The sequence below is a fragment of the Mesoplodon densirostris genome, chromosome 4, assembly GCF_025265405.1.
Source record: "Mesoplodon densirostris isolate mMesDen1 chromosome 4, mMesDen1 primary haplotype, whole genome shotgun sequence".
Lineage (NCBI taxonomy): Eukaryota > Metazoa > Chordata > Mammalia > Artiodactyla > Ziphiidae > Mesoplodon > Mesoplodon densirostris.
In genome coordinates, this window is record NC_082664.1 from 88,696,218 (window position 1) to 88,723,381 (window position 27,164).

General features: G+C 46.4%; 1 protein-coding gene across 11 annotated transcripts in view; it reads right to left on the bottom strand.

The window, feature by feature from the left end:
• PPIP5K1 (diphosphoinositol pentakisphosphate kinase 1) overlaps nucleotides 1-25,974 on the bottom strand; it is a 49,529-nt gene extending 23,555 nt beyond the window's left edge. Inside the window, exons 1-29 of one of the 11 annotated variants that reach the window (XM_060096727.1) lie at nucleotides 25,942-25,971; nucleotides 22,067-22,162; nucleotides 21,606-21,780; nucleotides 20,977-21,172; nucleotides 20,440-20,530; nucleotides 20,129-20,214; nucleotides 19,675-19,829; nucleotides 19,441-19,542; nucleotides 18,817-18,978; nucleotides 18,546-18,667; nucleotides 16,527-16,628; nucleotides 16,218-16,304; nucleotides 16,025-16,100; nucleotides 15,772-15,881; nucleotides 15,604-15,686; nucleotides 15,304-15,435; nucleotides 15,027-15,148; nucleotides 14,471-14,653; nucleotides 12,088-12,229; nucleotides 11,675-11,898; nucleotides 11,227-11,354; nucleotides 10,901-11,015; nucleotides 10,624-10,731; nucleotides 9,895-10,011; nucleotides 9,567-9,731; nucleotides 7,588-7,737; nucleotides 6,861-6,951; nucleotides 3,831-3,956; nucleotides 3,052-3,114 (exon numbers count right to left, since the gene is read on the bottom strand). In XM_060096727.1, the coding sequence (XP_059952710.1) occupies nucleotides 3,052-3,114; nucleotides 3,831-3,956; nucleotides 6,861-6,951; nucleotides 7,588-7,737; nucleotides 9,567-9,731; nucleotides 9,895-10,011; nucleotides 10,624-10,731; nucleotides 10,901-11,015; nucleotides 11,227-11,354; nucleotides 11,675-11,898; nucleotides 12,088-12,229; nucleotides 14,471-14,653; nucleotides 15,027-15,148; nucleotides 15,304-15,435; nucleotides 15,604-15,686; nucleotides 15,772-15,881; nucleotides 16,025-16,100; nucleotides 16,218-16,304; nucleotides 16,527-16,628; nucleotides 18,546-18,667; nucleotides 18,817-18,978; nucleotides 19,441-19,542; nucleotides 19,675-19,829; nucleotides 20,129-20,214; nucleotides 20,440-20,530; nucleotides 20,977-21,172; nucleotides 21,606-21,752 (3,385 nt within the window). In that variant the 5' untranslated portion in view covers nucleotides 21,753-21,780; nucleotides 22,067-22,162; nucleotides 25,942-25,971. Of the gene's footprint in view, nucleotides 1-3,051; nucleotides 3,115-3,830; nucleotides 3,957-6,860; nucleotides 6,952-7,587; nucleotides 7,738-9,566; nucleotides 9,732-9,894; nucleotides 10,012-10,623; nucleotides 10,732-10,900; nucleotides 11,016-11,226; nucleotides 11,355-11,674; nucleotides 11,899-12,087; nucleotides 12,230-14,470; nucleotides 14,654-15,026; nucleotides 15,149-15,303; nucleotides 15,436-15,603; nucleotides 15,687-15,771; nucleotides 15,882-16,024; nucleotides 16,101-16,217; nucleotides 16,305-16,526; nucleotides 16,629-18,545; nucleotides 18,668-18,816; nucleotides 19,020-19,440; nucleotides 19,543-19,674; nucleotides 19,830-20,128; nucleotides 20,215-20,439; nucleotides 20,531-20,976; nucleotides 21,173-21,605; nucleotides 21,781-22,066; nucleotides 22,163-25,941 lie in introns of those variants that run through there. The other 10 variants (XM_060096728.1, XM_060096732.1, XM_060096730.1 and 7 more) reach the window with 10 other exon arrangements.
• Nucleotides 25,975-27,164: the final 1,190 nt, after the last annotated feature.

Below are 27,164 nucleotides of genomic sequence, written 5' to 3' on the forward strand. Positions count from 1 at the left end.
GAAGTCACTCGGAGAAGAGGGTCAAGAGTGGTATAGGTTATCAAGATAAAGTCTGAAGCTAAAAAAGCTCCTAAGGACTCAGGCTGGGCTCCCTGGACCAGACTCTAAGATAGCCACAGACAGGGCTTGTGTTAGGTAACTGACGTAGATTAGCGGGAAACCAGGTGTCCTTTAAAACAGCATGTAAAAAACGGAATCAATATGTGAAAATGCCAATATTGATTAATCATCCTTCATTCTTGTTCAAATACATAGACTTTTTAAAAAACGTTTGCACAAGTCTTGGGGGACATTGTACCAATTATAGAAGCCAAAAGAGATAATTTTATATTTTCTTCCCACTGCTGGTGAGTTTAACTGCACTTTGTTCAGCTAGATGAGTGGAAAAGCTTTAATACGAAACTAATTACTATCTTAGCTGGTTGGCAAACTTTGTGGATATATGCGATTCAGCTGCAAATGGTTGAAGGCAGTGAAAGGCATGTGGAAGGGGGTTTAAGAGGAACAGTAGGAAAAAGATCTTGGGGAAAAGGTACAGGGTCTTAACTGATAACAGGAATATGGTACAGAGAAAGTAGGCTCAAGGTAGCTGAGGATGACTGCTCAGAACTCCCAGACCAGAATGGGCTCCACAGGGTGATCCCATGAGACTATGGTTTCCAGAGACCTTAGTCTGGATGTCAAGAGAGATTTCTGTACCAATGGTCACACAGTTGTATGGGTCCCTAGAAGAGAATGAGCTTGGCAAATCTGGTGGGTACACTCTGACATTCTGGATGAGGGAGAGACACAGTCTCTTTCCCACTATATTAGTTCACCTTGGTAAGTTCAGCATGCAGTTTACTAATGGGCCATACTTATATACTTGTTGTAGTCACAGGATGTGACAGAAGCTTATCAGGAATAGAGGGAGGGATGGGCTGAGGGGTGTTCTCCCATCAAAGCAAGGAAGTAGCACTGCCTTGCCTCCTTTCCAAAGCCAGGTCCAGTTCTTCCAGCTGCTATTTCAAAGCCACACATCATGGCAAAGAGATGGTGGTGATGGACAGTAGGCTGGTACATTGTTGTGACTAATCTGTTGCAAGCAATTGCAGACAGAGCATCCACTCTGTAATTGCTGGGTCAGTCCAGTAACATGTGGCCATGGGGTAGAGCCCTCATATTGTCCTGAGGGCCAAATTAAATCTAGATAATCTTCAGCAAGAGACATAATAGCTCCAAATCTTTTTCTCCTAGATCCCAGATTCCGGCTTCTCAGGCACTTTAGCCTCCAGGCTCAAGTACAAGAAGAACAAAGGCCAGCAGAGCCCTGAGGTTGTGTGCAGGGTGCTGGAGGAGATCTTGAATTTACTCTCTTGCACTATAATTGTCCAGGTCTTTCTTCCTCTCCCCCTTTTGGTAGAATTAATTCTTCTTTACTGGTGAGGCTGCTAACCAAGCCTTCAGGGAACTAGAGATATATAGGTTTGAGGATCTGTTTTAGGAATTTGGATCTTTTCTCACAGAGCCTAAGAGTTAGGAGAGTTGTGATTTAGCTCTCATGTCAGGGGCCCAAGTTCCTAGTACCATCTTCTGTTCCCTAAGTAACAAGTCTCCTAAGTCCAAATCCCAGGCTGTAGTGTTGGGGTTGGTGCCTGAGGGTCTACTCTGGAGATGACTGTGGCACGAAGGCCAGAAGAGCTTGAAGCTAACCGTGCAGGCACAGTCACGCCACTCTGAATGGGAAGCTCCTGTCACAGGCACAAACAAGAGTGCAGGTCGGGGGTAGGGGTATAAACTGAGCAAGTATAAGCTAGTCAACATAGGGAGATTTCACCAGTGCCTAGTGGAGATGTATGGCCTGACTGGGCTAAAATCTAGCAGCTGCCACTGTCTAAGGAGCAGGTGATCAGCACCTAGAGTTTTTTCAGCCAGGAAAGCCAGGCTAATTTTACCTCCCTCAGAGTCTTAGCTCTTGAACAGAAGAAAATCGTATCTAACAAAACTGGATTTACCTTGAAGACAAGATACAATGCAGAGAGAAACTAAGGATATAAAGGCTAAAGCAAGGAGTAAGTCCTGGGTTCCACTGCCATACCCTACAAAGAGACCACAGCCCTTCAGTTTTGGGTTTACGCAGATCTCTAAACTCTCCCACCTTAGTGTGGGCAGACCCTGTTCTTCAGTATTCTTGAAATATTATTTATTCCTAAGCTCCCCCAGAATCTCCAGTAGACACCTCAACTCTTCACTTCCCCTTCCTGGAGACTGCAGTGCCATAAGTAGGCTGGGGCTACATGGAAACCGCATGGAAACCCTCAAGGCACAATTCTTTTTCCTTTACCTACCACCTCCTACTCCTTTTGTTCTTTCTTGTATCCCAAACCAATCTGGACTCCTGTTTTCTAGGCCCAGACCCTAGGTTAGTAGTGACGTAAAGCAGATGTCAGGAGCACAAGAGCCACACAAAATACACACAATGGTAGGAGATAGGAATATGGAGATGGAAAACAATATACTCAAGACTAATGCATTTATGGGTAGGCTTGGGAACTGGGAACTGCAGCACTGCTCCAAAAGGGAAGCAAACTAGTCATCCACTCCAACAAAAGAGCTGATGAAAAAACAGGAAGATCAAAATTACATAAGCTGATGAGTTGGGGAAACAAATAGACAGAAGAAATGGGGATGATATAGGTAATACTACGCTCTTTCTAAGAAGGGGAACCATTATCATGTTTGTACAAAGCCTGGCAGTCATGTGATGGGAAAGGAAGAGGTTTAATTCATGTTTCGGTGATGATGCTGAAAAAAGTGACACAATGGTGATGATGGTGACCATGGAAATAAGACCTTGAGTTGCCCCAGGAATCGGGCAGCCAGGCTGCAGCCAAGGCTAAGGTCTGTCACAACAAGTGATATATCCCAAGAGCGACAATAAGTGAATGGTTCAGAGACAGCAGGGTGTCAACACAGTGGAGGGAGAGGGAAAGTCAGTGTCAGAACTCAGAGGTTAAGTGTCTGGAGGTGACATGGTGAGGAGGAATGACGTTGAGTCAGAAGCAAACGTACCGTTAGTCGGATGCTTTGCAAACGACACAGAAAATCGTTTTACGGCCGGGACAAACAAGAGCTCTGGGGAGAAAAGACATCACGGGGATTATACCCACCGCTGTCCCCACCCTCTGCTCTGGAATTTGCTCACAATACACTCTGTTCTTTACAGTTAGTATACGACCTGCTCCCACCCCCGCCCCTTAGATTCCTTACTACCACATTTCAATCTTTTCCTTTGGATGATCTCCTCTCAGGAATCCATGTGTCATCTCTACCATAATACGGCCCCACAAACAACCCTAATCTCACCACCACGTCCTCTTTCTGGTCATTTACAAAGAAATAAAATCTTTGTAGAAACTTTCATCACTTCCCCCAGTCTCTTTCCATATCATTTTTCCTGCCTTGGCTGAACAACTTCCCCATCCCTGATTTCCTAGATTTTAATTGAGGCTCCACTGCATTCTTCCTGACTGTGGATCCTCCTCCTTGGTCCCTACCCCTACAGGCCAGAATCCAGGAAAGAATACAAAGGTGGAGTAAATTGATGTAGCAGGGCTGTATGTGGCTGATTATGAAGGGATAAGCATAAATAAGTAGTATTTGTATGGCGAGAGGGAATGCAAATGGAGGGGTGGATGGGGTCTTGGTTGCTTCTCCCCTCTATAACTGATGCAGAAAACTTGTCATAAGGCTAGTGTCAGCGCCATCTTAAGCGTGAATTGTTCTTGAGCTGTGTCCTTGCTGGCGGACAAATGAAGAAAAGAGTTGCCCCCCAAAACCCACCCACATACCATCTCGGTGCTTCAGACTGGCAGGTGGTAGCTTTTTGCCTTGGCTGCGGGCGTAGTCCTGAAGATTCGGGGCGCTGGAGGAGCCGCCCAGCACTGTGGTGCTGAACAGCCCCGTGCACTGTGAGCCTGCAAGGCCGGGAGTGCATTAGTAGCCACGCAAAGCTGCAATTACCACACAGAAGTACGCACAATTTCACATGACAACGTCAGGACACACACACATAACCATTCAGAGCCACCACCACGTGGCCACTTCACATAGCCACACACAGCTTTCACTACTGTCCACAGCCACACTGGGCAAGCAAAGTGAGGATGCTCCTGAAAGTCTACTTGGCAGATACAAGAGGCCACTACAAATACAGGGTTAGTCATATTAGGGGACTCAAAGCTACTGAAAGGGATGAACTATGCTCTCCAGGTGGCTCTCAGGAATGCTCAAAGAATAGATAGATTCCTCTAGATCTCCCTAGATTTAATTCAGTGCTCCTTATGCTGGATATAGGGTTTGAAGAACCCAGAAATCGAGTCCCTTATTTGTTTAAAAGGAAAGAAACCTTGACTGAAACTAGAGACTAAGTTTAGAGTACTGAACTCAAATTCAAAGTTCTCATAAGTTCCAATTCCTCCTAAGTTTTTCATCCAACATTCCCTCCCTTCTATTTTCCCTTAGGCCTTTTTACCTTTCCCAAGAAAGTATGAGACTCACTGAGTTTTTGAAGCTGGAATGGATTCAAAGATCATCCAGTTCAGCCTTCTTATTTTAGAGATGAAGAAACTGACATTCAAAAGGGATCTCATTTGTTCAAGGTCATACAGTTTGTTAGGAGTTAAGCTGGACTAGAATCCAGGTCTCCTGACTCAGGATCAACTGTGTTCAGTTAGAAAAGAAATAGTAATTTTTTTCATCAAGAAGAAACAGAGCATTGTTTCTGAAGTGAAAATGGACACAAATTGAAAGGCATGTGAAGGGTCCGGTGATTATATGCAGAACATGCCTACTAACAGCTGAACACCCTACTTACTCAGGAGAACCTCGTGAGCAGAAAACAGCAAAAAAGATGTTTTTTCCACTCTCGAAAGTTTATTGTCTTGTAAGTTCTGTGCTCAAAGCCAGATGCCCACACACATAAGTTCAAAGAAAGCAAAGAGAACTCTTGACAGTAAGTGGAGTAAATAAAACTTGAAAAATCCCAGAAGCAAATAAATCAAGCTAGTCACTGTCCCAAGTACCTGATCGACAGTAGGGTTGGGACTCCCATGGTCCCATCTCCTACTATAGCCCACAAGGAGAGAATGGGCAGGAGGAAACAAGATTAACACTCCAGTTTGTGGGATTTTCTCCTCTACTTCCAAATCCATCTTAGCCAAGACCCTGGGTTTGACTTGGGAACTTAACATTCATAGGGGAAATGCAGAGAGTGGAGACGTCAGTTTCCTTTGAGCCCACAGAGGGGATATGGTTTCAGGGGTCCCAGCATTTCAGGGTCACCACATAAATCAACAAGTTCAAAAAAAAAAAAAAAAAAGAAGTTCAGATGGCTGATAATTTCCACCCTGGAATTAAGGACCACTCCTCTGCACAGCAATTTCTCCTACCTTTCACGTTGAAACAAGCTCAAGAATAGAGTGCCAGAGAGAAATAAGGGTTGCTAAATATGTCTGCTTTTTTCAGAGAAGCTGGAACTAGCTGGCTGTATCCCAGCCCACCCTCAAGCTTTGTTCTACATTTACTTCCTCCACGAAATAATTTTCTGGCATAGTCCCACCAATCCTGCCGTGTCCAGTCTTGGATCATCTCAGGGGGTAGTCTTTACCTTACCACCACCATCTGTCAACCAGACTCATGCCTCTGCCCTGTTCTTGACAGCACTCCTCCTTAACTGGGCCAGACACACCTATCCTCTTTCCCACCTACCTGAAACCTATTCTCTTCTGGGGTTTCTGGGAAAAAAGTCCATATTCACAGATCTAGACATTTGTCATTTATTTTTCATGCACCAAACCATCTACCTCATTTTAGGGATCTAGAAGGCAATCTACTCCCATAAAATTAGCCTGGAAAATTACTAAAAACCTTTCTTCCCATTTCTGGTCCAAATGCTGACTGTTGTAGGGTCAAGAAATTGGGTGCCAAGGAGAAAGGTAACAGAAAAATGAAAGGAGCTAAATGGAGAGAATAATAGGACAAGATAGAAAGAGCCAAGGGACCCAGTCTAGATCCCACACCACTGTCTCTACCTGCCAGTTCTGGTTAATGGCTCACAGATGCTGTGTTCAAAGATAGTCCCTCCCAAGGACCCCTCCCCACTCCCAAAGAATACAATACCCTCTGAGGCTTGGTCCTTCCTGCAGTCTGTGTTCTTAGGAAAGGTTGAATGATGTTCTCCACCCCTCTCCAGGAATCAAAAAAATCAAGAGACATTCCCTCAAAGTCCTGAGAGAAGCCTCTGCCACTACACCAGTCTCAGATTTGTCCCTCAATTTTCAGGAAGGAAGGAGGAAGAATTACAGGATTAAGAGAGGATGAAGGGGAGGGCATGGAGGTAGGAGGGGCCAAAGCAAGGATGTAATAAACACAGGTCTGAAAGGAAGACATGGCACAAGTTCTCCAAATGTGAATATGACCGTTATTGAGGGAAGGGAGCGTCTCACAAGTGCCTCTATTTATAGCTTTGTCTCTGAAAACTCTGAAGAGTCAGAGTCTCCGTGGACCCTAAATGTCTGGGCTAGACTGAAGGGACAGATAAGGAATAAGACGGGAAGCCAGAAAAATGCCCTTCAGCCAGAGAAATGGGGGTTGTGTAGTAAACCAAAAGACAGACGCCTTCTTGGAATACAAACGATCATCTGGGATCAAAGTTCACACCTACATGTGGCTTCTCCCAATTCATCCTCCCTAGCCCCACCCAACAGTTCCACTGACTAGATGACCCCAACTCCCATGACTAAGGTTCCCCACAATAAAACTCTAAAGAACAGACAGACACCCCTTCCCAACAACAGATGAGAGATGCTGGAAAACCATACCTAGGCCGCTCTGCTTCATCTCCGTTGGTGGCCGTGAAGATGAAAAGAGTCGGTAGCCACTAGGCCTGGAGGATGAAGTCTCAGAAAGCACCTGGAGAAAAAGGACTCTATGTTAATTACCGTTTTGCCACCTCAACTGAGAAGTCTAAAACCCAGGTCCTGAATTCCTGCCCCTACAAAACCAAGCAATGTCAGGAAGTTTAAGGATTTTTATGAGGAAGAAGAATGCAAAGTCTAAGAGTATACTTTACAGAGGAAACTGTCCAGGGAATCCTTCTATACTAGAAAGCACTTCTATTTCCAAGATGCCTGTCCCTACAGCTCTCTAATCCCAAATCTGAGAAATCACTATTCAACCATTCTCAGTGCTTAGCAGGGCAGGGTACCTTAATCTTTTATATTCCTCCACAGAACTCAGAAAGCAAATCACAATAGCTCAGCCACAATAAGAAGTCTGGCTACGCTCTCTTCTTTCCATGGGACAGCGGTGGCTACGGCAGCCATACTCAGTTTCTTATCTGAGCCGAAAGCCCTCCCCTCCACTCCTGGAGACATGAAATGGATTTCTGAAAAGCCCACAAGGGCTCAATCACACAACCCACACCACACACACACACACACACACACACACACACACACACAAAACCCCCTCAACGGTGTTCTGAGTCCCTAAATCCCAAAAGGCAAAGACAGAGGCAATAAGGGAAGATGAAGTATGGAGGGACACCTGTGTGCAGGATGCCAGGTGAGTGGTGGACACAGCCCGGGGCTGTAGGCCGATGGCTGGGGAAGGCCGGGGGAGGTCCCCTGACCTCCGGCGGCGCCGTCCCCGCAAGGGGATCAGGTCCAGGTTCCCCGTGCACTGCATGTTCATGACCTGCAATCAGACCGGGTGGAAAGCCGGTCACGGCTCCTTACACCCCCAGGCTCCCCAAAGCCCTGGGCCCATTGGGCAGAGGCAGTTGTAAGGCTGGAGAGGATGATTGCCTAGGGCACAGCTGCTCTGAAGGTCACAGATTTTGTATTCTAAACCAGTCCAAAAATATAAGATGACAAGAGGAGAAGAAGGGATGGAAAGAAGGTTGTAGTGGATAAGAATAAGACTACCAATGCCTGTACTTATAGAACACGGAGAGGAAATATTAATATTAAAAGGTTGTATGACCAAAGAGCAGAGAGAAGATTTTCTTGCAAAGCTGAGGAACATATCTTGGGCAACCATCATCCTGGGTAGCCATGGTATAAACAGCACTAGTAACTGAGAGGAAGAAATCTGATTACAACAGAAAGCTTCCTATAGGCCTGAAAGAAGTCAATTTCATCAAGTCTGAGAGATGATACACTGAGAGCTCTGCTTTGCCTGTCTCTTGACTGCTTAAATCAGAAGAAAAATGGGGGTCCAACATAATAGTGCCAGAGACTGACAGACGATGTGAATGGGGAAGACACTGGATGTGGAGGAGCAGTTTATTAATGGAAGATCATATGTCATTCTGTCCATTTGATCTATTCACATGAGTCTGCAGTGTACTAATGTACTATGGATACTAAGTTAACTTACACCTCAAAGAAAATATGATGCATACCCCACCTAAGGAAACTCTGAGTATTCATGACCTCAAGTCCATCTTAAAATAATCAGGAAGAAAAGGATGAGTCTAGAAGAGAGACTGCAGTTTGTCTTCTCAGCATTCTCCAAAATCTGAACCATAAACCTTTGTCTGAACCTATGTAAGCTAGTTATAGATTCTTCTGAGATATTTCAAAATGGAAAGACCAATTCCTTTAAGACAGAGAGCAGGCACCAAGCCAAGTGAACGGATTCATCTGTCAAAGCAGGACCCAAAATAGACAGTCATGGTCCCTGAGACAGGGATAAATCATGGGGTCAAAAAGAGTCTCATTGGGCCAAAGAGGGAAAGGATCTCTCCAGGAAAAGACCAAAACTTTGGTTTTTACTCCAGGACACAATGTGAGATTTACAACAGTCCTTTCCTCTAGGCTAGAGAAATAGAACCAGGACTAGGAGAACCCAGGCCCAGACTGATAAACCTCATCAGAACAAAGGGGAGACAGACCTCGAGACTTGATTCCCTTTCTGGGATGAGAGTATAGATAACCCTAAAGAGGTTAAATTAAAGTGCCATTTTTAGTAAAGTGATATTTACTACAATCTCAGCTTTAATATTTACCCAAGACAACAAAGAGATGGAGGGGGCCTGGCCTTCAATATCAACTATATTGTTATCATTGTTACTGTTTACTAAGCATCTATATGGTGAGTATTACGTATATTTTACAGATGAAAAAAATTTAGGCTTGGAGAAGGTACCTGTCCAAGATCACACAGCGTCTGATTATCAGACTGGGATTTTAGCCCAGAGTACATGCTTTTCTACTATATTTCCTTTTAAAGAACTGCCTTCTCAAATTCATCCAGAGGCCTCCTCCTCAATCTCATCTCTAAAAGTCCTTATCTCTCAGGCACCCCTCACTGGCATCTCTTTAACCTCAGAAGTAGCAACCAGCTTAAAGGAGCTTTCCTGCGAGACCAGCTGTGAAAGAGAGATTAAGTAAAACATATCCATCAGGGGCCGGAAGACTCTGTTTAAGGTCCTAAGAATCCCACTGAGGGGATTCAGAGATTCATGGACATTGTCCTATGAGCACTTCCACCACTTCTTTCTCCCAAGCCCCTCCCATTACCTCCATGGAGCCGGCTTTGCGGTTACGAATGAGGGGTGATCTCTTTGGGAGGCCAGGGCCCTCAGAGGGCTGGGGTGAGGTCTGCAATGCTCCGTCTGGCTCATCTGATGCCTTTCCCGGGCACAGGTCCTCCATGCTGCCTTGGTCTGTTTTCATCTCCTCATTCTACCCAACAACAGGCATAGACAGGAGACAGGAGAGGTGTTAATGGTCTCCAGCCTCCTAATCCAATTCTCCCCAATCCTTTTAACCTCCCTGTACTGTTTCCGAGTTTCCCATCACTTGGTTCCTAAATCCTCCAGTCCCAAATCCTAGAACTCTGACCCACCTCAGAAGAGGCTGGACGGAATCCACAGCCAGGTGGGGCACTGCCTTCTTCCTCCACACCTTTCACTCCAGGGCTGAAGTGCAGCTCCACGTGGAACCGCTCCTCTGATAAGGGATCCTTTAGGGCATCACCAGATGAAAGGGCAGTTGGAGAAGCTGTACATGGTGGTGGAAGACCAGGCAGGCACAACAGAGAGGAACTCAAGAGGACACATCCTCCCAGGGCTGAGGTTTCAGTGTCTTACACCCCTCTACAGTAATAGCTCCCTTTAACTACAGTCTAGTGTTACAGGATCCTCATACTCTCAACCTCCACAGGACTTGCCAACTTCCAGTTCTACAACTGTCCCCCTCCCTATCCATCTCCCACAGGAATTCAGCTTTGCTACGGTGCATACAGCAGCACATTTAAAGATATCTTTGTGGAGCCAGATGAAGAAGGTATATGTGTAACAATGTTTGAGAGAAAAAGACTCATTGTAACATTGTTCAAATTCCATACCCTCCCTAATGCCAGAGCTATGTTCTCTGGTATCTCTCTGGCTCAACACCAACCCAAAACATGTTTTCTGTTCCAGGAGGAACCTCCTGGATGTTCTCTATCATGCTGCACCTAGGTACCACACCTAACTGGATTCTACAGAATCTAAGCATAAGAAAGTTTTTCCCTAAAAGGGGATGGAGAAGAAAGAAGGGGCCCTCTCCTCACCCCACCCTGTTAGCTCCTCACCCGTGTGTTGTCTTCATAAAGCATGATGACAATCTGGGTCATGTAGTTGAGCTCTGAGATGGCACTAAGATAAGCCAAAGCTCGCTGCCACTGTGCATCCTTGGTCTCCTACCGAACACAAGAAGAGGTAAGCTAATGCCCAAGGACGAGGGAGTCAGTGAATGGGCAGGGAGACGAGGAGAACAGAGGAAGCTTGCAGTAAAAAAGAAGCATGAGGAGGAGGGTAAAAGAACGCTGGGAAAAGATGTTAATAGGCTGAAGGGAAAAGGATCCTTACATCAAGAAGTCCCCCATAACGGAAGACACTGAGTAGGGAGTGGACGTGGCTTTCACTGGTGAAGTAGAGACGTGTTCGAACATGGCGGCCTGGGGAGAGCACTCCTCGGGAGTACCTGAGACAGCAGCTAAGTCACTCACACTGTCAGCCAGTCCTCTTCTCAGCCCTCCACAAACTCCCTCCTCCCGCCTCAAAGACTTCTCTCTCTTTTCCACCCCAGGACCCCTTCCGTTCTTGGTTCCCCAAGCTGTCCCAGCCTGGGTTCCCCCAAGAGCTCCCTGACATGCCCCTCCCTCCATCCAGCACCCCACCCAGCCCTCCCTCACAGGGGGTGCAGCTTGTTGACAGACTCATCCTCGTGGGTTCTCTGGAGGTCAAGTAGTATCTTCCGCAACAGTGGAAGACAGAAGCCCACAGCAATTTCCAGCTTCTCCTCCCGACTGATCCCGTACTCCTAGGGGCCACAGGCCAGGAATAAGCACCTCAGTGAATCTTGTTTTCCTCTTGCCTCATACTCCCAGGTCCAAGAGCATGCTTGTCTTCACCTCAGGTCTAGGGCTTCTTCCAAAATCACCACATTCCCCCTCTCCAGGTTTTTCCTCAGTTAGCCTCTTGGGCTTCCTCAGAGCCAGGATTGTAGCTCTAATTGTAACAACGAATTCCTTCTCTAAGTTTCCTTCCCCTGGTTCCCACACCGCCCCTCCTTCCTGACTTTTCTCTCCTTCCTTCCTTAGTGCCCCCAGCCCCAGGCTCCATCCCTTATGTGAGACGCACCTGGGGAATGACCACATCAGCCAGTGCCTTAGAGAGACGGAGCAACTCCGCTGTGCCTTCAAGTCCCAGACTCCCGTTGTGCTGCACGTCATACTTGACACAGTCATAGATGTCAGGGATCTTACTTATATCATAGCGCCCACTCTTCTGTCGAAAGTCACGCTCCAGCTTGCTCCAACGCTGTAGCATTAGCTCTAGTGTCTCACTGTGGTAAAGCTGCAGGTCTGGAAGGAAAGCAGACAGTCAGACAGAGCTAAAGGCTTCACCTCTAACAAAAGACCCTAGCAAATCTGAAGCAGAACCAGAGAGATGAGGATGACGTGTCTCAGACACTTAGGAGAGGACACAGGATTGCCTGAGGAACCCATCCGTACCCAAAATCTTGAAAGGAAGATAGTAGTATTCAAACTCACCTACAGACTTGGGGTCCTGCATCCGTTCCTGGATCTGGTGAGTGAGGTTTTCAATCAGGGCAAATACCTGATCACAGACCTTCACAGGATTATGGATTATAGCCATGGAGTTGAGTAGGGAAGTGCTTCCAGTGGGAGCCAGCTGTGGAGAATAGAAAGATGAAAAGCAAGACAGGTTCAGTGCCAGTTGCCTAGATTGCTGTGAGCTTATTAGAGAGACTGCCTGCAAATAAGCTCTGTCTGTTGGCTCACCCCAACGAGCATTCTTTTTTCTTCTTCTTTTTTTTTTTTTTGAGGTACGAGGGCCTCTCACTGTCGTGGCCTCTCCCGTTGTGGAGCACAGGCTCCGGACGCGCAGGCTCAACGGCCATGGCTCACGGGCCCAGCCACTCCGCGGCATGTGGGATCTTCCTGGACCGGGGCACGAACCCGTGTCCCCTGCATTGGCAGGCGGACTCCCAACCACTGCGCCACCAGGGAAGCCCCCAACGAGCATTCTTAGGCTAGTGGGAACACTAGCAGTTCAGATGAGGGGACTGCTCTAGCACACAGTCATCTAAGAATGGGTCATCTTAAAAGTCTTGGAGCCAGAGGAAATAAAATAGATCCAGGTTCTTTTCTTGGGGGTTCTAAAATAAGCATGGAAAATGCTGAGGAATACAGATGAAACCAAAATCCCCACAGAACGTTTTCATGAGGGGGTAATAGACATAACTACCTTATTCCTCTAAACAAGATGCTTGCTTGAATCTAGAGTAGAGGTGCTGTCTCAGAACTAAGTTCCAACTCAAGCATTTAGGATGGTCACAGTCAATGAAGAATGGGGAGGGGCAAAGGAGATTGCAAGTTGAATGTACTCATTCTACCTCGGTCCTCACAAGTTCCATTCTTGCTGGCAAAAGGAAGCAAGGAAAAAGGAAAGATACCTTAGCTTTTTTGGATTTGACGTTGAGCAATGGATTGGAAAATAAGGCAGCAAGGTCCTGCCCCTTTATCAAGGCCTGCTCAGAGAACACAGAAAATGCCATTCTCTAGTCAACGTGCTCAGCTACTTGGCTTATTTAAGAATCTATCAAAAATGGTTACACAGCAGTTATGAAATGAGGAGCTGTGAGTAGGAGGATGGTAGAAAATCATTGTCTGGCACATGATCCCCAGTCAATCATGGCATGGATACATAGGAAAAAGGAAAAAGGATGGCTTGGGTAGTGGCATCCACTGGGATTAATACTGTGAGGCAGTATATTATAGTGGCTAACAGCCTGGGCTCTCTAGTTAGATTCCTTGGGTGACCTTGGAAAGGCTGCTTAAGTTCTTCTGAGCCTAGGCTTCCTCATCTGTAAAGGGTGGGGGGGGGGGAAGTAGTACCGGTCCACAGTTCTTACAGTGGATTAAAGATGGCCATTAATTCTTTGTCACATTCCCCTTCCCTTGAATCTGGGCTGGCCCTGTGACTGCTTAACCAACAAAAAATAACAAAGTTATACTGTGCTAATTCTGGGCCTACACTTTAAAAAAGCTTGAAAGTTTCTGCTATGGGGGAGTCCTAAGCTACTATTTAAGAAATCCGTCTAGGGAATTCCCTGATGGTCCAGTGGTTAGGACTTCATGCTTCCACTGCCGGGGGCATGGATTTGATCCCTGGTCTGCTAGAAAAACCACATGGGAAAAACACTTGGAGAGGAGAGGCTCTGAGACTACAGGGACAGGGACATCACGAGGAGGGAGAGAGCCCAGCCATCCTAGCATCCCAGTTGAGCCTCCAGATGGTTCCAGCCCCAACATCTGGACAGCAGCTGGGCAATTTTAGGGAAGACCCTAAGCAAGACTAGTTGAGCCTAGAGCTGTAAGGTGATAAAATGGTTTTTGTCTTTAAGTTACTGAGTTTTGGGGTAGTTTTTTATACAGCAACAGATAAACTGAAACATCCTTTCATTCAAAATCCTTGGGATCAGCTGTGTTTTGGAATTAAGAATTCTTGGGACTTTAAGAAGTTAATACGGTGCATATGCCAAATGTTAGATAATACCTCCAGCAGGGCCTAGGACATAACCAAACACTTTTCTATTTCTGTAGCAAAATGTATGACTATTTACACTAGATGGGATAAATGGGAATTAGAAAGAGTCTTACCATGTCGGGTTTTGCTGTCAAACGAATCTTGGTGGCAAAGTTATAAAAATCTTTTTCATTTCCAAAACTGTGGATGACAGATTGTGGACCCATACTTATCTCAAAGGGTAAGGATTAAATGATACAATACATGGAGAGCACATAAAACAGTGCCTGGCACATAGTAAGTACCATTACTGATCACTATTATTTAGAATTCTAGGATTTGGGGATTGGGTTGTGTTGGGCACAAAGTCTAGGAGAGCCTGACCTGATCATAATCCTCAGGGGCAAAGGGTGCATCCTGCTGCAAAATGTGGTGCAGCCGAGCCTTCACCCGGTGCTGGCAGCTGCTCAGGGAATCACCATCACTGTCCAAGAGCCCATTCATGTTGGCACTCTTCACCATTTGTACCAAAATGGGTGTCAGCTCCCCTTCTAGAGCTAGAAGGCCCTGGAGGGGAAGCACAAAATCTATTAGTTTTCCTTCCAGTCTAGTTCCCCCAGGCCTCGATGGTCCCAGAGATCAAATGAGAGCTGACTTGGGAGTTGGGGTATAGGTCAAGGGGCCCACCCCACTAGTTATTCTCAGAAGTATAGAATGCAGTCAGTACATACAGCTGATTCACTTTGCTGTACGGTAGAAACTAACACAACATTGTAAAGCAACTATATCCCAATTAAAAAAAAAAAAAAGAATGCAGTCAGACACAAGCAGAAACTTCTCTGAGTTGGCACACAAACACTCTGAAATTTCCAACTAGTTCTCCAAACTCTGCTTCTCTACCTAATGGAAGCTGGAACTGTGGGAGAACTGTAGTGTGCACCTTAGCAAAGGCTGCAGCAGTCATCTGGACACGGCCCTCATCAGAGGCATAAATCTTGAGATCATGGCGGAAGGTGCTATGGAGGCGAAGCAGCCCACACCCAGGGAAGCCAGCATAGTCACCTGGGGGCAAAGGGGAAAACCAGGAATGGACGGCTATAAATACCCAAGAATGCTCATTTCCCCTTTAACTTCCCTATTGTCTCTGTCCCTTGTTTCCCCAACTTATTCTCTAATCATCTTATCTCAGCCCTGCTAGGTATGTACAAAACACTCACCCTGTCCTCCAGGGTACATGCAGCGGAAAGCTCGCCCCAGCTCCTCAGCCTGAACACGGCCAGCAGGGGTCAGTTCTCCACCCCACTTCAGTACCAGCAATAGGGATGGGGCCAGAGCCTCCCCCTGTGGATCTGCAGGAATAAGGGGCAGTGAACAGGTCTAGATCTAAGGAAAATAGTGGGGACATCTAAATGTTAGGTCTTCTGAGGAGCCCGGAATGGTAATTTGGGATAGAGGTCATCTAAGGGTTCAAGAATAAAAGATGTGAGTGGTAATGGGAAGGGGGTATTACATCTTACCTTGCCCCTCATTAGAAGCTTTTACTCCATGAGGGTAGTAAGTTAACTGCACCTTCCGGTTGATGCCTGAGAAGTGACCATACCTGCAGGATAAACTCACAGTTTACTTTCTACCCCAGCACCCAATTCTCACTGCTAGTGGCCCCCCTTTCCTATTCCCTTTCTCACATCTCCAGCACAGATTTCAGCTGTTCCAGTTTCCCAGTCTTCTCCTCAATCTCACCACCTGGTTCTTTTTCCAGTTCAGCCAATAGCAGCCTTGTGATGTCCAGCACCTCCTGGAGGAAACAACAGGGTATCTGTGCAGGGGGCCAAGTCCTGGCTGGTTAGGCTTTCATCCTGGTCTCTCACTGAGGCCCCCAATCCCATACCCTCTATCTTTCCGTAGCACTGCTCCTCCCAGCCAGATTTATCACCTTACCTGTAGCTGCTCGGGCCGCTTCAGTTTTAATTTCCCTGTCTTGTAGCCACCATGTTTTTCAAATAGACTAAAAAACCTGAAGAAATAAGGAGAAGCTTCAGTATGGGCTGAGACAGACAAGAGCCTCTGGGAGGTACCCCTCCCCATTTCCCTCACAAAAACCTATTTGTCTAGATTAGGATACTCTTCCCACCTTGGGTGTGTCACTTCCATCTTCATCTTCTGCTTGGGGGTACGATCCCCGTGACGGATAATTGCAATGACGCAACGAAGTTCCATCCTAAGATAGGGAATGTTGTTAGAGCCTCTCCCCAATCCCACCCCACACCACCGCCCATTTCATCCTACCCAACGGGTCAAAGAACAGAGGAAAAACTATCTGAGATTAGGAATAAGGGTAGGCTCCACCAGTCAGATGGCACAGGGTCAGGAAGTAACCACTGGTCTGACACAGATGCCTTAAGTAGGTTACTCCAGATTTTTAACTTTTACTTTTGCTCACATAGTGCCAGATGTGGTAGGGACAATGGGAATGTCCTCAGCTTCTGTGGGGATGGACCATGGGATCTGGAACTGCGGGGCAAGCTCCCGCATTATGGTGTTCCTAGAAGGAGAAATGCAAAGAAGCCATGTGAAAATGAATGAACCAGAACTACATATATGAATGAAGCTCACAAAAACTAACAAGTAGTTGAAAAATACATTAATATAAAATCTAAAAACATGCAAAAGCCACCCCATATATGTAATAAAAATATGAATATATAAATGGGAATGACCAAATAAAGGACTGGTTACCTCTGGGGGGTGGAAGGGAAGGGAATATAATTAGTAAGGGGTATGTAGGGGCTTTAACTATATTCTTTTTTTTTTAATTTATTTTATTTTTGGCTGCATTGGGTCTTCGTTGTTGCATGCGGGCTTTCTCTAGCTGCGGTGAGTGGGGGCTACTCTTTCTTGCAGTACGTGGGTTTTCATTGCAGTGGCTTCTCTTGTTGCAGAGCATGGGCTCTAGGCACTGAGGCTTCAGTAGTTGTGGCTCGTGGGCTCTAGAGCACAGGCTCAGTAGTTGTGGAGCTCAGCCTTAGGTGCTCTGTGGCATGTGGGATCTTCCAGACCAGGGATCAAACCCGTGTCCCCTGCATTGGCAGGCGGATTCTTAACCACTGCTCCACCAGGGAAGCCCTATATTCTTTTTTATTTTTTGGCTGCACTGTATGGCTTGTAGGATCTTAGTTCCCCGACCAAGGATTGAACCCGTGCCCCCTGCAGGGGAAGCTCGGAGTCCCAGCCACTGGACCGCCAGGGCATTCCCACCTTTTTCACTTTTAAACCATTTTTACAATATTTAAAATACAGGCATACCTCGGAGATATTGTGAGTTCAGTTCCAGACCACCACAATAAAGTGAGTATCGCAATACAGTGAGTCACGTGAGTTTTTTAGTTTCGCAGTGCATATGAAAGTTATGTTTACAGTATACTGTAGTATATTAAGTGTGCAATAGCATTAGGTCTAAAAATATGTACATATCTTTTTTTTTTTTTTTTTTTTTTTTTTTTTGCGGTATGCGGGCCTCTCACTGTTGTGGCCTCCCCCGTTGCGGAGCACAGGCTCCGGACGCGCAGGCTCCGGACGCGCAGGCTCAGCGGCCATGGCTCACGGGCCCAGCCGCTCCGCGGCATATGGGATCCTCCCAGACCGGGGCACGAACCCGTATCCCCTGCATCGGCAGGCGGACTCTCAACCACTTGCGCCACCAGGGAGGCCCTGTACATATCTTAATTAAAAAATAATTTATTGCTAAAAAATGCTAACCATCGGGATTCCCTGGTGGCACAGTGGTTAAGAATCTACCTGCCAATGCAGGGGACACGGGTTCGATCCCTGGCCTGGGAAGATCACACATATTGTGGAGCAACTAAGCCCATGCGCCACAACTACTGAGCCTGTGCTCTAGAGCCTGTGAGCCACAACGACTGAGCCTGCGTGTCACAGCTACTGAATCCCACGTGCCTAGAGACGGTGCTCTGAAGCAAGAGAAGCCACCACAGTGAGAAGCCTGTACACCACAATGAAGAGTAGCCCCTACTCGCCGCAACTAGAGAAAGCCTGCGCGCAGCAACAAAGACCCAACACACCCAAAAATAAAAAAAAATAAAATAAATTTACTAAAAAAAAAAATGCTAATCATCATCTGAGCCTTCAGCAAGTTGTAATCTTTTTGCAATAGTAACATCAAAGATCACTGATCACAGATCACTATGACAAATATGATAGTGAAGAAGTTTGAAATATTGTGAGAATTACCAAAATGTCACACAGAGACACGAAGTAAGCAAATGCTGTTGGAAAAATGGCGCCAACAGACTTGCTCTACACAAGGTTGCCACAAACCTTCAATATGTAAAAAAAACGCATATCCGCGAAGCTCAATAAAACAAGGCATGCCTATAAAGTAAAAACTTTCCAATTCTCTTCTTTAAGCCCATTCTCCCCAGCTCAGACCAGTGTCCCTTACCCCAGAATCTTGGCACAGTCATCGTAGTATTTCATCGAATTCTTGACGAAACTGAAGCCATTGACATCACACACAAAGGAGTGACCATTGGCACGAAGGAGGTCAAAACCGCAGACTGTTTGCTGCAGGGGATAAAAGCAAGATGAGAACAAGAGAGCCACTCTTCCTTCTCAGCACCCCCCTCATTCCACAGCCCCTCTCCTGCATCCCTCCCCCCCCCACCCCCCAGCACACACACCCTCCCCTTCGCCGCCAAGGGGACTTCCTCCACCTTAAAAGCTACGCAGACTTTCCTGGCCACCAGCTTTTCCATGGCAGTCAGCATGACTGGATATCGAATTTCTTTCCCCTCACTGTCTCTTTCGACCTTCCCATCCAAAGCTGGAGATTTTCTGGCTTCAGCATGGGCATAGTCTGGTCCCACTGTATACACCTGCAGGTACATAGCATCACTGAGTATGCCCACAGCTCACCCTGCATATGAGAAGACAATATGAGCACTATGTCTGTAGACTAGTTTCACAGTAAACAAAAACAAAAACAAAACAAACAAATCCCCAAGTTTTATGAACAAGGAGACTGACATTTTTCTTACTGAGCTCTCCTTTAGTATCATTATGAAGGTTTCTCCACAGGACTCCAAAACTATTGCCTAGTCCTTACTAAGAAATAACTTACCAACAGTATTCTATTTTCCATGTCACTCTTGCCCTTGCTCTGATAGTAACAATGTAAATACCTACTTCCCCCACTTCTTACGTTCACCTGCATATGAAAGCCAATCACGTTCATACTTTATTTTCTACGACCACTTCCATACACTTCCACTTGCTTCCCAAGCACCCCGCCCCACCCAGACATTTATAACCTCTTAAATCCCTGTATCCACCATAACCTTGACATCTGTGCCATCTGTTGGCATAAACTCCTCATAGATGTATGACCCTGTCTTCCGGACGCTGCTCTCAGGAGAGTAAACGCTGCTCCGGCTGCCAATCTTCAGGAGAAAAAGGAAGGGGAAAAAAAGTTGCCTCTAACTTGTCCCCAAATCCTCCAGCTTCCCTCCCCACAACCTCACTCTCGCCCTTCTACTTCTCTGCCTCCCCAAATGCCCAAATGTCTCCCATACCTTACGGAAGAGGCGCTGGCTTCCTCCTCCAGCTGAGCTGGGGTAGTAGATGTAAACATTGTGGTCCTCTGCACTCACTGGCTTCTCCACAAAGGGCTTGGGAAAGACGGCTCCATTTACCTCCACCTGGTCTTCACCCTCAATCAGGTTGCACTCTGAAAGGTAGGCATGTGGTCATTCCTAGGGCCTAAGAATACTTCCAACTCCCACTTCTCTGAGTTGTAATCTCTATAACCCTCAAATTGCTATGACCATATCTTAATAATAGATATCGTAATTCATATCTATATAAGAGGTCCAAGGTTCTGTCCAAAGACCCATGGCTCTAGCTCCACCCATAATCCAGTAACCAAAGCCTCACTGAGCCAGGTGGTACATAGGAGACGTCTAGAGGAAGGAGGACTGGGCTAAGTCGTAGAAAGAAGGGCAGGACTGGACAAGGCCAGGTACTCACCCTCAGGCCGGGCAGGGTCACGGTTGAGCACAGCATATCGAGGCAGATCAATACCCTCCTCCTGCAGGATCCGGTACACCTCCCTCCTGTCACCCCCGAATAAATTAGCTGGGAGAGGTGGGGGATGGTGACCAGGGGAGAGGCTAGGGATTTCATTCATTCAGGAATTGGGAGACACACATGTACAGAACTCAAGAGGGTATGGTACAAAAATTAAGCATGTTTGTTTGACTCTGCCCCTCCCAGAGTGGGTTCTCTAAACAGGCATGATCTCAGGGCCACCCATCCCACCAGTCAACAGAAAGCTATACCTATCCTGGATGTAATACTGCATAGCCAGGTCATTGATAAGAAAAGGGTTTCGAAGCTTGGAGTAAGCAACAGCTTTGTCCAGAGGAAAGCCTGGGATGGAGAAAGGAAATAGAGAGACCAAAGGAAGCAAGTGAAAGAGACAGTGAGAAAACAGCAAGAGAAATAAACATATTAAAGCTATTAGTTGCCACTGAGCTCCACCACCCATCCAACCCAGCACTCATCCTCCTGCCCAACTTCCCAAGTCTGGAATATCCATCAGAAAAAAGTAAAACAGAAATTATTTTTAGGGTCCTTCCAAAGACCAATTCTGTCAGAGACCCTAAGAATCTTAGAGCTGTCCTGAGGTTCAAATATGGGCTTTAAACTACCCCCAGCAACTCCTCCAAGATGTAGGGAGAACAAACCCCTTTGCACTGTTCCCTAGTGTGTTGGGAAGAGCTGATGGCCTCCTTACTATTTGACAGTAAGAGCCTCATTTCCCAGTCCAGCATTCCCAACACCATTCCTTCGCATTTTCCTTCACACACACCAACCTTTGGAGTGGAAAGAGATGAGGCAGTGGCAGGATGGCCAGTTTTCCACAGGTTCATTGAGGATCACATCTTCTCCCAGGATGATAACAGTCAGGTAGTCAAATCTGCAGAGTCGCTCTAGGATTTGGGTCATTGGCTTGGACTTGGATTTCTTGGTCATGGCACAGATGCCAACAATGATCTGAGGTTCAGGAGGCTACAGAGAGGAAGTGCTGTCAGGTACTTCCCACCTAAACCATCCCTATCAGGGAACACACTGTCTCCTCTCCTTAGGGCACAGAGTTTCTTGCCAGGACTTTGGACCTATGGGGTTAAGGTTATCTCCTAACTGAGGCCTAGACTGGGGTACCTGCAGGTATTCCCACTGCCACAGTAGGAAATGTGTACTCGGGCAGAAGAGTAGGAGAACCAATAATAATGAGACAACAGGAGGAGGGCATAAGGGTTGGGGCTTCAAAGAGAGGCAATCTAACCAACCTCCACTGCCCTTCCCCTTAATCAGAATAGGGCCTGTTTATGACAGGGAGTCTATGCCTTTGGGAAGAATGGGGAGAGGTGTCTCCATCTTATGGAATCTCAACTATGACAGGGGTCCCAGAACCAAGTTACATTGTTTTCCCTGGTCTTACCACTTCATCCTCCTCATCCTCAAGGAGCTCGCTGTCACTCTCTTCTGTCCTCATGCCTATTCCACGGGTGCCCAGCCCCTCATCTCCAGCTCCAAGGAAGAAGTGGGCTGTGGCGCTCTCGCCCTCACTGGCCGGCAATGACCACATCCCCGCCGGAGCACCCACTCATCCCGCTCTGCAGTGGAGGGTATGTATCCCTGTTAGTTCAGAATCCAAGCCCCATGGCAGTGGTTGCGGATGGGGGATGGGGAATGAGAAAATAAGAGGGAACTACAAGGGGACTAGGGGAAACAGGAAACAAAGCTATGGTGAGAAGGATCAACAGGAAAGGAGGCATGTGGGCTATGACTTGAGAAGACTAAAGATCCCTAAGAGAAAATCATCAAGGTCTCCCTTTTCCTCCCTGCTCACCCCACCCCCAACCATGAGACTGGTAAGAGGATCAGTAGATTAACCCTTACAGTGCTGGCATGTCCCTGATTCTGCCAGCAGGAAAAACCGTTAACTCCAGCAGCAAATGGGAAAGGCAGTTCCTCATGGAAGGCTACTGTTGATTCCTACCAGAAGAGAAGGTTAGAGTGACATTTCAACTTTGGATTCATTCCAAAATGTTCCTGGCCCTTCTCCACTTCCCCACAGTAGTGTTGAACTCAGTGATTTAATTCAAGAGCAGAGGAATAAGAGAGTTCATTTGCCTTTGCTCTTAACCCCTATCTTCATTCCTACCAAGGATTAACTCAAAAAAAACATTGACTGAGGGCACCCTATGTTCTAAACATTAAATCAGAACATTAAAACCCCCTATGCTCCGTCTCTCCTTCACCTGCTTTACCTTAAAAGAGAGATGCTCAGTTCCAGAAAATCTGTTCAAGGAAAGAGGTCTAGTGCTAGTTGGGAAGCTGAGGATACAGGCATCCATACAACAGGCTCCAACCCATTCTCAAACTGAAATTTCAATTTTCTCTCTACCATCTCAGGGTACAACAGACACAAGGCTGGTCTAGCCCAAGGTACTTCATACCAGAAGCTACAATGGACTACAATGGAAAAAAAAATCCTGCCTAGAGCCATTATCAGTGAGAATATCTTAAGACTTAAAAATGAGTCAGAACAACCTGGCAGTTCCACTTCCGCATACATACACCTGCAGCAGTGGTTCTTAACCAACTGTGATTATACTGTGCAAAGGACATTTGTCAGGAGACACTTTTGGTTGTCACAACTGGGGAGATGCTATTGGCATCTAGTGAGTAGAGGCCAAGGATGCTGCTCAACATTCTAAAATGCATAGGATATACCCCCACAGCAAAGAATTGTCCAGTCCAAATTGTGAGTGGTGCCGAGGTTGAGAAACTCTGCTGTAGAGAAACTCTCCCACATAAGAAGACGTTTGCAAGGATGTTCATAACCTTACTGCTGGTAATGGCAAAAACAGAGAACAACTCAGATGTCACAAGTAGAAGAATGGATAAATATAATGTTGTGTTTACAAATGGTTGACTAACAGCAATTATTAAAAATGAATCGGAGGGATAAATTAGGAGCTTGGGATTAACATATATATACTACTATATAAAAAATCGGTAAACAGGGCTTCCCTGGTGGCGCAGTGGTTGAGAGTCCGCCTGCTGATGCAGGGGACACGGGTTCATGCCCTGGTCCGGGAAGATCCCACATGCTGCGGAGCGGCTGGGCCCGTGAGCCATGGCCGCTGAGCCTGTGCTCCGCAACAGGAGAGGCCACAACAGTGAGAGGCCCGCATACCGCAAAACAAACAAACAAAAAAAAAATCGGTAAACAACAAGGACCAACTGTATAGCACAGGGAAATATACACAATACCTTGTATGTGTGTATATACATATATATATATGAATCATTTTGCTGTACACCTGAAACTAACACATTGTAAATTAACTATATTTCCATTTTTAAAAAGTGAATCAAAGCTATATATAACATGGACAGCTTCCAAATGCAAACTGCAGAAATATACATGCAGGACAATTCCACTTGTACAAATAAAAAATACTACATATGTTTATGGCTGTATACATAATTAGAAGTATAAAAACAGACGGGAAAGAAAGACATCAAATTCATGATAGTGGTTACCTCTGAGCAGAGGGGAAAACAGAACTGAGAAGGATTCAAATGGAACCTCACAACCTTATCTATAATGTTTATTTCAATTAAGAAAACTCTGAAGCAAAAATACAAACGGTTAACATCTGTTAATACTAAATTGTGGGGATACGGGTATCTGTTATTTTTTTCCAAAAATGAAATTGAGTCACATCAGCAATTTTCTACATTCTGCAGAAGTTTCCAGAAATACTGACCAATGGCTCTAATGAAAGGCACAAACTCCTTAAGTAAATGGAGCAATTTAGTCTTATAGGTTTTTAGTCTTCAATATTTACTTTCAGTATTTTTATTTTAAATCCTTCCACTACAAGTGAGTTTGCAGCTTTGATTAGAAAGTTATAGCTAATCTTTATATAGATCTTGACCTTTCTAGTCTTCACCATCTGCTTTTCTCTGTTGCTCAACCACCGTGAGGGCACAACATTCTCCTTAGGCTTAACGTTTTCAGTTGTACACTGCAGGTCTTATACATACACACTCCTCTGATTATAGCCTGTTTCTTGGAAATCCTTTTTTGTGACCTAACCCAATTTCCATGACTTGTGACATTCCCAAGGTCCCTGTATAGTTTAAGCAAGCAGAATTTTGTTGCACGCTTTATCCTTTCTCTGAAGCAGGAGCTTTCTCTCTGTCTAAGATTCCTAACCCTCCACACTTTCTTCCACTAGGTCTTTCCTGGTTTTCTACTGAATGTACACTGTCACATTCTTGAAATTCTATTATAACTCTATAACAGGAGATGATAATTGCATGGCAAAGGAGAATCTGTTCACAAATATGGAGCTGAAGAGAGATGAAAGGTCTAAATTCATAGTTAACAAAGCAGAAATAGAAGCTTGACAGAAATAGCTATGAAATAAGCCAGGATTTATTTAGATGTACCTCTGCGAGAAGCTGGGATTTAACGTGTTGTTCCAGGAGCCATTGCCCTGTTTTCTGTGCTCTTCTCCCCTTCCCCCTTTCCCCTAATACTTTGTTGCAAAAGAAAACTTCAGACTCTACAGTAGGCTAAAGGGCAGTCTTACTAGGGCCTGAATCAATGTGGAAGGGAGCGAGAGAGGGGAGGAAGGAGGAGATAGTATAATAGGTAAGGAGAGAGGGAGGGGCAGGTGGGCAATCTTCTCAGGAACATCTATTTTAAATGAGATCTAGAGACGGGACTGAAGGGAGGGTAAACTGTGTAACTTCTTTATCCCTTAGAATTTAGGGCTGCTTTCCTAGTCCTCTAATTTCTTTAACCACCATGCACTTCTGCACTTGATGGAGGGCTCCATCAGTGATGAAAGAGAAAGGTCAGTACAGAGTCAGGCGGGAATACTTCCAACACAGTTAAAACTCCTCAGGCCACAAACACTATCTCCTTCAACAGTGGACTCCTTCTCTCCTTCTTGATGCAGTTTTTAATGCTTCACACATACCCTTATTCTGCCACTGATGAACTGTGTTGATGTCCTTGTTCTCGGTATCAACTCACTCACACTGCCTTCTTTCCCCAACTTACTAAAAGGACTCTTCATTGACTCCCCTAACTACTGCCCCCTCCTACATCACTAATCAACCGATCCAATCAACAATACAACGAATCCTCTCGCTCATTGACTCCCCAGCCTTAAACAGTCCTTCAAACCCTCAGATGAGTCACCACACTTGGTAACAAATTTATATGGAACCCTCAATGCTCCCCCGCACAGACTGTCTGAGAGCCACTCCTTCCCAACCTGCCTTCCCTCCAGGCTCCCCTTCTCTCTCCTCTGCAACAACCCCTTCCTCCAGCCGAGCCTCCGGTCTGACTCCACTCCCACGCCTCCTCACACAGACCTGCCCGCCCTGACTCTCTCCTCGGCGGACTCCCCTGGCTCAGCAGGACCCCCTCTTCCTCACGCACACCTTCACACGCCCATCTCTTCTCTCGCTGACCCCCTCCTCTGCGCTCTCCCTCACTCAGCTCCGGGTCACGATTACCACCTCCCATCCCGACTCCTCTAGCCTTTTGCCCGCCCCCGCCTTCCCCGCCTCACTCTCCCTTCGCTGACACTGAGGCCTCTCCGCTGGGTCTCTTTCTAGAGCTGCCCCCAGCCGCTCCTAACCAGCGCCCTCGGCACCGAAGGAGCCCACTCTACCCAGTCCACCCCCTCAGATACCGCCCCCAGCCCCCAGCCACTCCCCCACCGCCCCCGGCCCTCACTCACCCGCCTCCCTGCGTTCGCGCACCCGAACCTGCCGGCAGCGACACCTGACAGCGGCCCAATCAAAGCACGACTTCTCTTCGGCGCCACCAATCAGCGGAGGGCGCGCACCGGCAGCTGAGTCAGGCTGCGTTGGCCGGCGCTTCTGCGCGGAGGATGGTGGCCTCTAGTGGTTCTGGGGAGGAAGTGCAACCTGTTGTTCTTTCTCTGATTTCTAACTGCGTCGCCACAGTCCAGATGCTTGGTCTAGACAGAGAATTTCCAGTGAGACGAAGTCTGGGGAAGCGAGATGTAGAGGAAGAAGCAGAGTCTGTGCCATTGCACCTCCATGAGGACAAAACCAAGTCTTCTGTTCGTTTTGTAAAATAAAACGGGATATGATAGACGTAGAGATCCAATAAATGTACGTTGCAAATGTTAACGGACTAGAGGAGTGAAAGGGAGGCTAGAGACAAAAACAGAGACAGAAACAAATCAGAAGGTTAAGGGAAGGAAAAGAGACTTACTTATGGAGGAGACAAGACGATGGATGGACTTGGAAGGCTGAACAAGTGGATTCCTATCTCCACACTCTGCTTGCCCTCTTGCCTTTAATAGCTGTGCAGCCTTGGACAAGTCATTGAACTTCCCTCAGCCCCTCTTTTCTCACTTGTGAGAGAGTGGGACTAGAAACCCTAACTCACAGGGTACTGATTATATGAAAGCATTTTGTGGATGTTTGTATTGTTATTATCTTTGCATCCTCACTCAGCTTTCCCTGGTCAAGACTATTCCAAGTTCTGTTACCCAACACAAGTTTGTGTGCCCAAAGCACAGTGAGGCCAAACAAACAGAAAGGCCAGAGTTAGGAGCAGAGAAAGGTTTATTGCAGGGTCAAGCAAGGAGAACAGGTGGCTTGTTCTCAAAAAACCCCATTAACTCCCTGATGGTTTTGGGGAAAAAGTTTTATAGGCAAAATTTGGGGTGAGGGCTGCAAGTGTGTGACTTTCTTCTGATTGGTTGGTGGTGAGGTAACAGGGCGGTGCTCCAGAAATATGTTATTCAGCCTAAAGTTACCATCTTCCATGTGGGGGGTGGGGTTAGTTCCTGCAGAAGAACTCAAGGATATTGTTACAAATATTCCTCTGTGAGGAACCAAGATCCTGCTTTAATTGCTGCACTATAGTTTTTTGATTGTCCCTCCTGTGTTTCTGTATCCCTTCCCTTCCCTGATTAGCAACTGTTTG